We start from the raw sequence: 12,636 nt of genomic DNA, 5'->3' as shown, positions 1-12,636 counted from the left end.
CAGCATTCTTACATCGGTATTCCTCTTGTCCAGATGGGTTAGGGCAGTGTGCAGTGTGATTGCGATTGCGTCGTCTGTGGACCTATTGGGGCGGTAAGCAAATTGGAGTGGGTCTAGGGTATCAGATAGGGTGGAGGTGATATGATCCTTGACTAGTCTCTCAAAGCACTTCATGATGACGGAAGTGAGTGCTACGGGGCGATAGTCGTTTAGCTCAGTTACCTTAGCTTTTTTGGGAACAGGAAGAATGGTGGCCCTCTTGAAGCATGTGGGAACAGCAGACTGGGATAGGGATTGATTGAATATGTCCGTAAACACACCAGCCAGCTGGTCTGCGCATGCTCTGAGGACGCGGCTAGGGATGCCGTCTAAGCCTGCAACCTTGCGAGGGTTAACACCTTTAAATGTTTTACTCACGTTGGCTGCGGTAAAGAAGAGCCCGCAGGTTTTGGTAGCGGGCCGTGTCGGTGGCACTGTATTGTCCTCAAAGCAAAGAAGCTGTTTAGTTTGTCTGGGAGCAAGACATCGGGGTCCACGACGGTGGCATGATGTTGTTGACATAGGTAGAGACAGACAGACATACAGACAGCTGGAGAGTTTCACATCTAGTTTTATTTCTCTGAACCACAGAATAACAACTTAACATCTCGCATATCAACAATCAGACAAATCATCACCACTACCTCCTACCCTTCCACCCCTCACCTCCCTTCCTTATAACAATAAAGGATGCACTTTATGAAGTGGGGAAAACATTTAACAAATGCATCCTGATGTACTACTGTGCAATACTCTGACACAATCATATGAAGCCCCCCCCCCAAAAAAAAAACAAAACAGGCTATTTTATAATATTCAGAATAAGAATATAATCACAATAATCATGACAATATAGTTGTAGCGGAGTCAGATCTCTATTTCAGATTCAGGCCTTTATGTGACCAACTGGGGTTTGAACCGGGGCCGTCTTCACTCCACGAGACTGTGTTAGCCCACCGAGCTAAAGCCACAACGGCAGCACACATCAGGCATATAGTCCATCCTAGTCTTTAACAGATCGGCATATTACCGAACAGTTTGTCTCTTAGAGAGGACTCTTATTTCCTCTCCTCTAATCTATCTCTCCTCCAGTCTATCTCTCCTCTAATCTATCTCTCCTCTCCATCCTCCCTCACTCTCTCGTTCCACAGGCTTGTCTTTAGCACATCCTCCATGTATCAGTTTATCACTCAACTTCATTCCTTATTTTCACCTCTATTCCGTCGACCCCATCGCTTTAAATAAACTTTATTAAACTTCACATCGTGTCCCATTTTCTCTCCCTGTCCACGTCTTTCTCATTTTAGATCACCCTTTTCCTTTCCGATTGTCATTAAATACTTATGTTACATTCATATATTTATACATATCAACTATATCAACAAAGCGTATCAACTATACATCAAACAGTATTTTTTTACGAAGAGAAATAGAGCTGGTCAAATGATCATAAGAAGAAAAGTGATGAAATGGGTGGTGTGATCCAAGAGTTGCAATAGTGCCCAAACAGGAAATCAATAAAAGCCTGCAATGCACCATACTAACATCTTCTTTGACGTGACAAAGACCAAAAACCAAAATCACAACAGAATGTGGGGGGATTTATATTCCTGTCACTTCGTGCCAATCCATGACCTGCAATCTCAGTGCATGGTGGATCCGGGGCGCCAGACGCTGGGTTGCAGACCCAGGTTAGAGGTGCTGAATCTGGGGCGAGGCACTCTGGAGGGTGTGGTGGAGGCGGGGCGAGGTGGGGTGTGGGCAAGAGGACTGAGATCAGGGGCACTCTTAAACTGCCTGTTACCCTGTTGAGGGGCATGGGGCTCGGAAGGGTAGGGGTGAGGGTTAGGGACATGGGCAGAGGGGAAGCTAGGGAGCTGAGGGAGGGGGGCGGTGGGGGCTGGAGGAGGAGGGACCCACTGGGGCTGAGGCTGGTAGGGGGTGTTAGAGGGGGATTGGTAGCAGGAAGTGGATGTGGGCAGAGGGGAAATGATTTCAGACCTCCACAGCGGTTCTCCCAGTGTGGTCGCTGACCGTGGGACAATGATCGTAGGGGAGGGGCCTGTGGGAGGTGGCGTGGAGAAGCGCTTGATCTCATACACACGTGGCGTCTTGATTGGCCCGTAGGAGCCGCCCATCATGCGCGGCTGCTGTTGATAGGCCTGTGCTTGCTGGGGAGTCCCGCCCCGGTAACTGAAGAGGGAGGAGTTTAGCTGGTAGGGCTGGCGACTCATAAAGTCCAGAGCCTTGATGCCTTGAGCCTTCTGACCCCCAGGAGCGGCTTTATGCCCCGCTGGGCTCCCACCCTGCCCTGCTACCCCCACCCTCTGGCGCTGGGCCTGGGGAGGGCAGGAGGGGGAGAGGAGCGGGTTGTAGCTGATGGGAGGGGGGGCTCTGCAGCTGGAGGAGTATCTGAATTGAGAGGGGAGGGAGGGGGTGGGAGAGAGCTGGCAGGGGTGGCCGTGAGAGGGTTGGGGTGAGGAGGGGGTGCTCTCCACCACATAGCGATCCATCCTGCTCTGCCTACGGGCGAACAGCTGACCCCCCTTCCCCGCTAACTGGGGTACCTGTGGAGGGCCCTGCGTTTTAGGGGCCACAGGAGGGGGCTTGGGGCCTCTCCGGGCCTGCATGAAGTTACAGGCCTCGGCCCCCAGCCTCAACCAGTCCTCTTCAGGGCCAGACTCACCTCCAGTCTCCACACCTCCCACTCCTCCACTAGGCCCCATGGAGCCGGGACCGGGACCGGGGCGTGGACCCATCCTGGTTGGTGCGTCCGGGTTTTGGAGCAGCTCGAGCAGGGCCGGGTTGGGAGACACGTCCTTCTTGTTCTCCACAGACGGACGGAACATGGGCTTCTTGTTGCTGCGGCGACGTGCCTCCGCAAGTATGCCTGTTCTGGAGGCGGGGACGGCGATACGCTGCTCACGGGAGGACAGTGAATCAGAGGATGGGGGCTGGGCAGTGGAGGGGGTCGCTATGGCAACATAGGGGTTGAAGGTCAGGGGAGGAGGGGGTTGGGTCTGAGCAAGGGGGGGTGGGTGAGAGTAAGGTGTGGGATAGGAAGGAGAGAAGGATTGATTAAGAGAAGGAGGAGCAGAAAAGGGCTGGGCAGCCACAGCAGAGGATGGATAGACTGGGGCGTCAGGAGGAGGGGAGAAAGGTTGTCGAGGAGGAGCAGAGAAGTGTTGAGAGGGGGCAGGAGGAGGTGGAGAGAAAGGTTGAGGAGCACTCAAGGAGCAGAAGTGTTGGGTGGGTTGAGGAGGATGATTAGGAAGAGAATAGGAGGCAGAAGAGGGAGAGAAGGTGGCAATATGGACAGAGGGAGGAGTGAAAGGTTGAGAGGTAGGAGAGAAGGGAGCTGAGGCCAGAGAGGGAGGAGATAGAACAGGAGGAGGAGAGAGGACAGAGGGAGGAGGAGAAAGGATGGCTGCAGCAGGTCTAGGGGGGATGTAGAGCGAGGTACTGGAGACCGCTCTCCTTGCCTGGGGCCCCCCTGAAGGGCGAGGAGGGGCAATGGTCACCATGGATACCGCAGCGGTGGGTTTGGAAACCATTGTTACGGCAGGAGTGGGCTGGACGGGTCGAAAGATGACAGGGGTGGCTGGAGGGCGAGATGGGGCGAGGCCTGAGGTGAAGGGGCATGCCGTGCGGTTATGGATCCCTCCAGGCGGGTTAGGGTTAGGGTTAGGGTTTAGGTCAGGCTGGAGGATAGGTGTGTGAGAGGGGAGGGTCAGAACCACACTGGCTCGACTCACCCCTACAGGGCCCCCATTTGACAAACCTGCGGCCGGGGAGGGGTTAGGGGCGGGGTTAGGGGCGGGGTTATAGGCGACATGGGTGGCCATTTTCCTTTGCTGCTCATACTGCTCCGTCTCTTTCCCCTGATAGGCAATGGAGTCCAGCCCTGGGCTCTGATAGGCAGGGGCATTCGTCACAGAGCCCTGATTGATTGACACATTCATCTCTGGGCTCTGATAAGCCGAGGAATCCAACCCTGAGCTGTGATTGGTTGGTGTTTGGGACCTTGAGTTATAGGTGGATGGACAGGCGGAGCTCCTCCTATCCAGCAGGTCTAGGTATCCGCTGTCCCAGGTGGGGTCAAAGGTTCCAGCGAAGCCCTCTTCATCCACCTCTGAACCCGATAGGAAGGAAATCCCTTCCTCCTCCTCTCCCTCTGTCTCTCCCCCAGTCTCAGGACCCACCTCCCCCTCCGCGCGGCCGAAACAGGTGAGGGTGTACTTCTTGGCACGCTGGCGTCTCTTCTTGAACATGAGAACTCCTTTAGAGTTGGAGTACGGAGCGTCGGTGAGCAGGGAGGCGATGGAACGACATTTAGTACGAGCCTCTTTCACCTGCTTCTCTACCGCACTCTCTCCTCTCTGCAGCTCTGGGAGACATGGGGAGGGATGTGAGGAGGGGGGAGGAGAGGGAGAGAGAGTAAGAGAGAACAGAGGATTAAATACAGGAGTGTCAATTGGGTATGGCAGTCACCATATCATAGCTCAACACCAATAATTTAAAATAGGCTATTAAAATCATTCCAATCTCGATTAAAATGCAAATGCAATTTAGTGGTATTTGTTTGTATGTCTGGCTTTATATAGAGCAGAGATCTATAATTAATGACGAGATACTCATGTCTCTGCCCTAACAATGGGAGTCGTTGTCGGGAAGGCAAGCGACAAGCTTAGGTCAAAATAAGCCCATAGAAACAGACTGGGTTTATTTTGGACAGATTTTGACGAGAATGAAACCTCTTGCTTCGCTTCTTTCTCTCTATGGAGAGCGCATCGATGCAGCTGCAGGGAACAGCGGGACTTTTTCTCAACACATTGCAGAGGTGAAGATGGCTGTAGTAGATGGCTTTGGTTAGGTAACTGCCAAAGCCATCTGACTTAACATGAAACTAAACTGGAGTTTTAATCCCGGCGCTGAGCTAGCGCATCGAATTTTAAGTACCCTTTTTGACAGGTGAGTTAACTAACAGCAACAAGGTGATAATGGCTGGAGTCAATTTTGCTTGTTTCTGCTGTTCTCCAAATTGCATTTTAGAGTTTGTAAATGTTGTAGATAAGCAGGAAATGCAGTCACTTTTTTAAGAAATCCCTGTCACTTTGCCATACCAAAGGTTTAGCTGAAATGATGCCCCTGATTAAATAAGTAACTGAAATGAATAAGAAAGGTCTGGTTAGAATTATGTCTGTGATCAACAGAATGACATCATAGCATCTGGAATGTCACTCAAATCCATGATGACACCATGATAGGTGACACCATCAACAAGTAGGGAGGGGCTCAACCCTGACAGACAGGAGAGTGTGCTGGGGGGCTCAAAGCTCTAAATTCCCCCTACTCCCCAGTTGAGCAGCGACCTGTTAGACTGTCGGTCAGTATCCACATCACTGTCTGCAAGGGCGTAACTTTATGTTACATATTTGGTGGTCAGGGTTAATGGATACCGGGGTCAACACCTTTCTAGGGGGGTTCGGGGACCTGCCCCCCCAGGAGACTTAAAAAAATTGCTGTGAAATGGTTGTTCCTGGTGAATTTTGAAGAGAAAATACAAAATATTCATGATAATATGGTCAATATATCCCAATCTCATCTGAAATACCAATAATGTCCCTATTACTTTTGAACTGTTGGTCTAACTCTAAGGCTGTGTTTATACAGTCTGCCCAATTCAGATTTTTTGCCAATAATTGAGAAAACTATCAAAATCAGTTCCGAGAGTCACCACCATGCCCCTTTAAATGCCATAACCGCTTATGCTTATTTGTGTACCCTTCACCACGCTTGGCATGTCATTTTGTTTGTAGAATGACTGTAAGAAAGTCAGTTCTGGCAACTTTTCCTTCAAAATGAATGTCCAGAAATGAGCCTAACAACATATTGGTCTATATTATCAGGCTGCTGTATTACTTAGCAATAGGCATTATCACCTGTAGCCTAACTGATGCTGCATAGTGCCAATAAATACATAGACTGAAGCATGGAGTTCCCCATCTGTATTTGTGCTAATCATTAGCTAGATCAGCACTTCCCAAACCTTGTTCAGTCATGCCCCCCTTTCATCATGGGGGAACATCCTTTGCACACCTGTCTGGGCACACGCACGTGCATGCACACACACACAGTCTATCGGGTTCTCCCCCTTACTTCACCCACCTCACATACGCGCAAGGAATGTCCACACAACAACCTTGTAAAAGGTGTGCGTGTGTGTTGTTCTAGGTCGTCAAGAACAACTTACTCATTACTCTTAGCTGTGTACGTGTGTATTATGAGAAAGGGCAGGTCACCTGTCCCCTCAATCAACAGTCTGTCACTATTGTCTTTGTCCAAGATCTAACCTTGCTTGAAACCTGAAGACTTGCATTAGCGCCTCAAACTAATGCCTAGGCTTTAGCTCAGCAGGCTAAAACCATGCTTGGGATGAAAATCAGTGAGTCACAACCAACTGATCTAGTTCAGGGTGAGGTAGACAGCTGTGAGACATTCATGTAGTCATCTAAGCAGGTCAGACATACAGTACGTATGTCTAGCTTCATGGGAAGAATGTTGTTTTTCACATAAAGTATCCTTGAAACCTTATTTACAGATTCAAATAATATAAATAGGGTATATATCATTGATCATGTAAATAGGGTATATATCATAGATCATGTAAATAGGGTATATATCATTCATCATGTAAATAGGGTATATATCATTGATCATATAAATAGGGTACATATCATTGGTCATGTATGCTGCCCCCTCCCCCATTGCCCATTCAGCTGTGTGGATCACTAAATGTGAGGTCAGTTGTGTCCGTGTGTCCATCAACGCTAGATGGGAATGCTAGCTGCCCAACTATAAATACTCTGGAGGAGACCAGGGCTTAGAATACTGACTGGAGAGACTAAGGGGCAGAAATAGGAGATGAAAATAGGAGATGAAGGCTTTGATTCATAGGATAGACAGCAACTGGAAATATCTCTTCCTCTCTTCCTCCCCCTCTCTCTCTCTCTCTCTCTCTCTCTCTCTCTCTCTCTCTCTCTCTCTCTCACTTTCTCTCTCTCTCTCTCTAACAACCCCCTCCTAGTTGACCACAAAGTGAGAGGCTGAACTTACAGCAGAACAACACCAGAGGGGGTCTTATCACAGCTCAGACACCTTTACTCCCACACACTCTTAACACTGACAATCCACAGGCTTCGCAGAGACCGTTCAAAGCAGCCCGAAGGGTTCACGTGTAGGCTGTAGTGTGTATAGTGTGTAGGGTATCTGGTATAGTGCACTCACTGGCTTGCCTGGCCTTGTCCTTGTACGTAGTAGATAGATCATCACTGAGTGGGGTCAGCTGGGCGCCCACCATGGGAACCATCTGTCGGCTGGAACCCAGCATCATGGCTCCTTTAGCCCGCTCTGGAGACACCAGGGGTGAGCAGGCCAGACCCACACACAACCCTGCCTCCTGGAAACCACTGTCTCCCTCTCCCTCCGCCTCTCTTCCCCCCGTCGGGTCCCCCTGCTCAGGATGTGGGACGGGCTGGGCTGGGTGGGTCCACTCTGGCTGGGACTGGGGGGGTTGGGGTTGGTAGACCACCTCCCTCCGTGGTACTCCAGGTTGAATCCCCCCTGTTCCCAATCCTGTTGGTTGCTCCCACTGTTGGATCACCCCGTTTCCAAATGTGGGTAGTTGCTCCCAGGGCCCCTGCAGGGAAACCCCTCCATCTGGAGCGCTCTCATACCTGGAGGAAGAGAGAGAGAGGGATTGGATAGGTCAAGATGTCATAGTACAAACCAGGAAGCAAGGTTGGGGATGATTATTGTCTCGTACCCGCTCAACTCCGAGGTCTCCTCCTCCTGCTGCTGGCGACCTGGAGAGCGTGTATGTGGAGGTGTGCGTCGCTGACGGCGGTGTGTGTGTGTGTGTGTGTCCGCGTCACTGTCCGTCTCTCCATAGTAGGCCTCACTGTCAGGGGGGGAGGTGATGGTGAGGCAGGCTGGCCCGTCAGTGGGGGAGAGAACGGGGTGTGTGGGTGTGTATGTGTGTGTAGCTATATGTGTAGGTGTACGACCTGACACGGCCACAGTGTGGACCCCAGACCTAGACCTGGAGACAGAAAGAAATGGAGAAAGATAGTCAGGCTGTGTGTGTGTGTGTTCATGTATGTATCTGCTTTGCGTATTATATACTTGTATCGGTCTAGTGTATGTGTGTATCTGCTTTGCTTATTATATACTTGTATCAGTCTAGTGTATGTGTGTATTTGCTTGTGTGTGTGTGTGTGCGTGCGTGCGTCTGTGTGTGTGCTCTGACCTCTTGATCCTGAGGTTGAGTGTGTGCCGGTGGGAGTCGATGAGGGTCATGGCCTGAGCGTGGCTGAGCTCGGCACACACACGGTCGCCAATGGCAACCAACTCATCCTCCTCCCTCAGGCCAGCCCTGCATGCCTTACTGCGCCGTCGCACCTGCAACACACAACACACACATTAACATATACACACACACAGCCTCAATCCAGCAGCATGAAATCACAGGGGGGGGACAACTCAGTTATGAGGTTATGGGGTGTGAGGTCATCATCGCTTCTGGGATATGAGGAGGGGGAGGGGGGGCTGAAGGGTGGTACAATTTAGGCAATGATGTCATAAACCTATCTTTACTGAAGGGGGGTTGGGGGTGGAAGCAGAGCTCTATAGACATGGAGAGAGAGAGAGAGAGAGAGAGAGAGAGAGAGCGAGAGAGAGAGAGAGGGGGGGGTAAAGAGAAGGGGTGAAGGGGGGGAGAAAGGGGAAGAAGGAGAGAGAGAAATGAGGAGGATAGAGAGAGCCGGTTAAGCGAGACACAGGGAGAGAGATGGGGTGTGGAAGGAAAGGGGGGAGAGAGAAAGAGAGAGGGAGGGAAAGAAAGAAAGAGCAGGTGACAGACGACAGATAGCAGAGACATGTCATGCTAAACAGCCGAATATCTAAAGGATAAAGGACTCTCAAACCAACCACACACAAGCACGGTTAGTTCTACAAAGTTAGGTCACCTGTCGAGTGCAGTTTCTTCACACAAAATCTGGTACTACACAGACCATCCAATAAGACACCTCTACCCCATTGACACACACACACACACACACACACACACACACACACACACACACACACACACACACACACACACACACACACACACACACTGCAGGAGAACACAGTGAGAGAGGGGGTATTAGACAGATGCACCTCCCCCCCTCCCCCTTCCGTACACACATTGCAGGCCCTGGGCAGAGGGCATGCCTCACATTCACCATGTGTTCCCCATACACCCCAAAATAAACCCCGGCAGTAGGACCAGCCACATTTCTAGACGGACCCACGGAGCAGCTAACTGGGGATGTAGCCTTTTAACACACTTTATATGGTGAATGTCGACCTACTTTTCAAATTAGCATGGTTAGCATTAGCATTTACGTTACTCACGGCCTTTCACCTCTACCGGTCAACAACACCAGGCAGTGTATATGTGTGTGTGTGTGTGTGTGTGTGTGTGTGTGTGTGTGTGTGTGTGTGTGTGTGTGTGTGTGTGTGTGTGTGTGTGTGTGTGTGTGTGTGTGTGTGTGAGTATGTGGAGGGCAGACGTGCCTCAGATAAGCCCAGCTAGGAGTAGAGAGGTCCGTAGGATCAGAATAGCTCATTTAAGAGGAGCTGGAGCAGGCCATGGAAAAAAAGGCCTCTCTCACACACACACCACTACAGATAAAACTAGAGGTGACCTTGTCTGGCAATGGCAACAGAACCGTGATTAGCTGCTCATCAGGACCTTGTTTAGCTGAAAGGTGTGATGGAGAAAAGGCCTGCATTTCCTGTATCTCTCCCATGGGGAGGGTTGGCCACCCCTGGTTTATAGAATAGAATAAAATAGAACCCAGTACGAACATCTATGCCAAGCATAGTCAGGTCATGGCCCAGCGTTTCACGATATCTTTTCTGGTTAGATTAAATGCATTCTGCCCTGTCAACACCAATGTGTCTGCGTGTGTGTGTGTGTGTGTGTGTGTGTGTGTGTGTGTTTCTGTGCGTCCACTTAGAGAGCATGCCCTCAATTCCTGTGCTCGTGTCTTACTAGCATACGACACCGACAGAGACAACACAATAATTCCCAATCACACACCATCTCAAACACACACACACACGCGTTAATACATAGAGATGAAACACACTTAAACACCAAGAAAGGTCATAGATCGTGTGTCCATTAGGGTCAGCCCATGACCCACAGTCCCTAAAATCCAATCACCATGACAACCAAACAGACCAAACAAACAAACCAATCAGAGTTTTTTATGAAGGGTTACGTAGCCACAGCTAAGTAATGATAATAATGATGCCTTACAGAACTTGCCCAGCAGCTCAACGGGCTTTACATTACATTGGGGGGAGGGAGAACTTGCCGGCTTCTACCAATGTGTAGCACCCACCTGGCTGATGCCACAGCAGTCCTTTTGTGCCAGAGGGTTCAAGTTATCGTACCAGTAATGACCAGGCAGGCAGCGCACGACATGGAGAGGGCAGAACTCTGACGGCCTGAGACCACCATCTATATAGACCACCAGCCGCTGTTCCCTAACCCTCTCCTGCAACTGTTACTCCATGATCTGCCCCCGTCCTCCACTCTTTTCCACACATACTCATCCCATCCTGTCTCCACAGCCCACCGTATAACAGACACACAACCTGTTGTTCCACCTACCCCGCTCTATCACACACACAAGTCGTACCTTGGAAACCTGCAGTGGTGCTTGATGCTCTGCTCCTCCTTGCAGTCTGAAGCCCCATGGAGCCCCTCCTGAGAGAGAGACCACCACCTCCTCTGCTACCATCACTACTCAGTAACACACACACGCTAAATCACACTGCACACAGAGTGTATGTCTCTCTGCTTCTTCCAACTGCTCTGTGTATGTGCTGTCTCACTGGTCTAACATGCTTCCTCTGTGACCCAGCCCACTCCACCCAGAGAGAGGGGGGGTTGAGAGGGAAGGGGGTAGAGAGAAAGAAAGAGAGAGAGAGAGAGAGAGAGAGTGAGAGAGAGAGAGGGGGCGGGGGGGGAACTGGTTTCCGTCTGCTAACAGTGGAATGCTGTGTCGGCTGTCAGGGGGGGGGGCACAGGGGGTGAGAGGGTGTGTGTGTGTGTGTGTGTGTGTGTGTGTGTGTGTGTGTGTGTGTGTGTGTGTGTGTGTGTGTTTTATATCCACCACACGTGTCATGTCACTCTGCAGGATGCTGATAGATCCTCCCAAAATAACCCCCTGACCCCATCACACATACTGCCCTGACCCCCGAACCAGCCCTCTTCGAGGCTTTCTGTCCAACTGCCCTGAGTGAAGAGGACAGAGTGGAAAGGAGAGGAGAGGGTGAGGGGTATTTTAAGAGCAAAACAAAAGGCCTATATATTGTGATCCACATTCACAGTGAGCTAAGGCCAGCCTGTCATAGCGGGTCAGTGTTGCTAGGGGGCGTTATTAAATTGCTGTTATGATAACACCAGAGATGTGTGTCTGAAGCGATACCAGTTTTGGTAATTCAGTAGCCTACTGATCATATTTTTTACCGTCACGTCAGCAACTCGTGGCCACATTAAACTGGCCACACGTTTTTCGGATTTAAAAACCTGCTGTAAAATGCTATGTGATTAACCATGTTTCCATCCAAACTTTTTCATGCGAGTAAATGCATGTCGGATGAAAGAAATGTTATGACAGGCCAGGCCTGATGGAAACTTTCAAAATGTTCGGTAAACTTTCAAAATGTCGACAAAACAAAATACGCTAGACAAGGTGGAATCTTTTTGTGTCGGTAAAACAAATTATGCGAGAAATGTCGGTGGATATAATAACAATCATATCGAATTAAACTTGGAGTGACACGATGACGTGTGGTCCTTGCACTACGACTTGTCAGGAAATCATGCTGATGATGATGAACTTCACAGCGCGGTGAAAGTGAAGTTGATGAACTTGACGCTCCTTTCCAATAAATATCGAGGGTCTTATTCTGGTGACATGATCATCGATGCTGGGCTGCCGTTTGACAAATAAAAAGAATCTCATCATGTAGACTTTACTGTACAGTTCGTGTATCTGCGCGCTGTTGGCTAGAGCGCATGTGCCAATACCTGAGGCTCATTCTTTTCTTTTATATTTCGTTTTTCCGTTTTTTATTAATTCCATATACTAACTTATACATGCGAACAACAATTTATAGACTCACACAATCAATGACTACATCTCATCTACCCAGACCCACATGCTCACACCCTCATCCCTAGTGCCTGCATTATTGTTTGCCACTTGGCCTTAAATTGTATCAATTTATTTTTCTAGGTCACCCATGCCATTTCAATAATAAATTATTCGATTTTTCCATTGTGTTAGTGATGACGGATTGATTCATTTCCACGTTATTGGTCCCCCCCAAAATAAAGAGAATCGTTCCCATATTTATGCCATGTCTTGAAATATGCAGACAAACAGATTGAAATATACTGATCAAAAATATAAACGCAACAATTTCTATGATTTTACTAAGTTACTGTTCATATGAGGAAATCAGGCAATT

At 49.6% G+C, this 12,636-nt stretch overlaps 1 protein-coding gene across 1 annotated transcript; it reads right to left on the bottom strand.

Moving 5' to 3' along the window:
- Positions 1-592: 592 nt before the first annotated feature.
- Positions 593-11,023, bottom strand: LOC106589413 (synaptopodin 2-like protein). The gene is made up of 5 exons (XM_082970458.1): positions 10,797-11,023; positions 8,348-8,499; positions 7,865-8,140; positions 7,327-7,775; positions 593-4,426 (listed from the first exon to the last, which is right to left on the bottom strand). Exons 1-5 carry the CDS (start codon positions 10,896-10,898, stop codon positions 1,683-1,685), a joined length of 3,723 nt encoding a protein of 1,240 aa, XP_082826584.1. The 5' UTR covers positions 10,899-11,023; the 3' UTR covers positions 593-1,682.
- Between the last annotated feature and the right edge of the window lie 1,613 nt (positions 11,024-12,636).

Source organism: Salmo salar, chromosome 28 (genome assembly GCF_965601325.2).
Source record: "Salmo salar chromosome 28, fSalSal1, whole genome shotgun sequence".
Lineage (NCBI taxonomy): Eukaryota > Metazoa > Chordata > Actinopteri > Salmoniformes > Salmonidae > Salmo > Salmo salar.
Note: the sequence above shows the minus strand (reverse complement) of the source record. Positions and strands in the feature narration are given on the sequence as shown.

Bases quoted from the DNA above. Each gene is read 5' to 3' on its own strand.
- LOC106589413 (XM_082970458.1), bottom strand. From the start codon at position 10,898: ATGGTAGCAGAGGAGGTGGTGGTCTCTCTCTCAGGAGGGGCTCCATGG. The intron at 7,776-7,864 runs GTACGAGACAAT...CTCTTCCTCCAG, and splicing joins GAGACCTCGGAGTTGAGCGG to GTATGAGAGCGCTCCAGATG. The intron at 4,427-7,326 runs GTGAGTGCACTA...CATGTCTCCCAG, and splicing joins GGACAAGGCCAGGCAAGCCA to AGCTGCAGAGAGGAGAGAGT.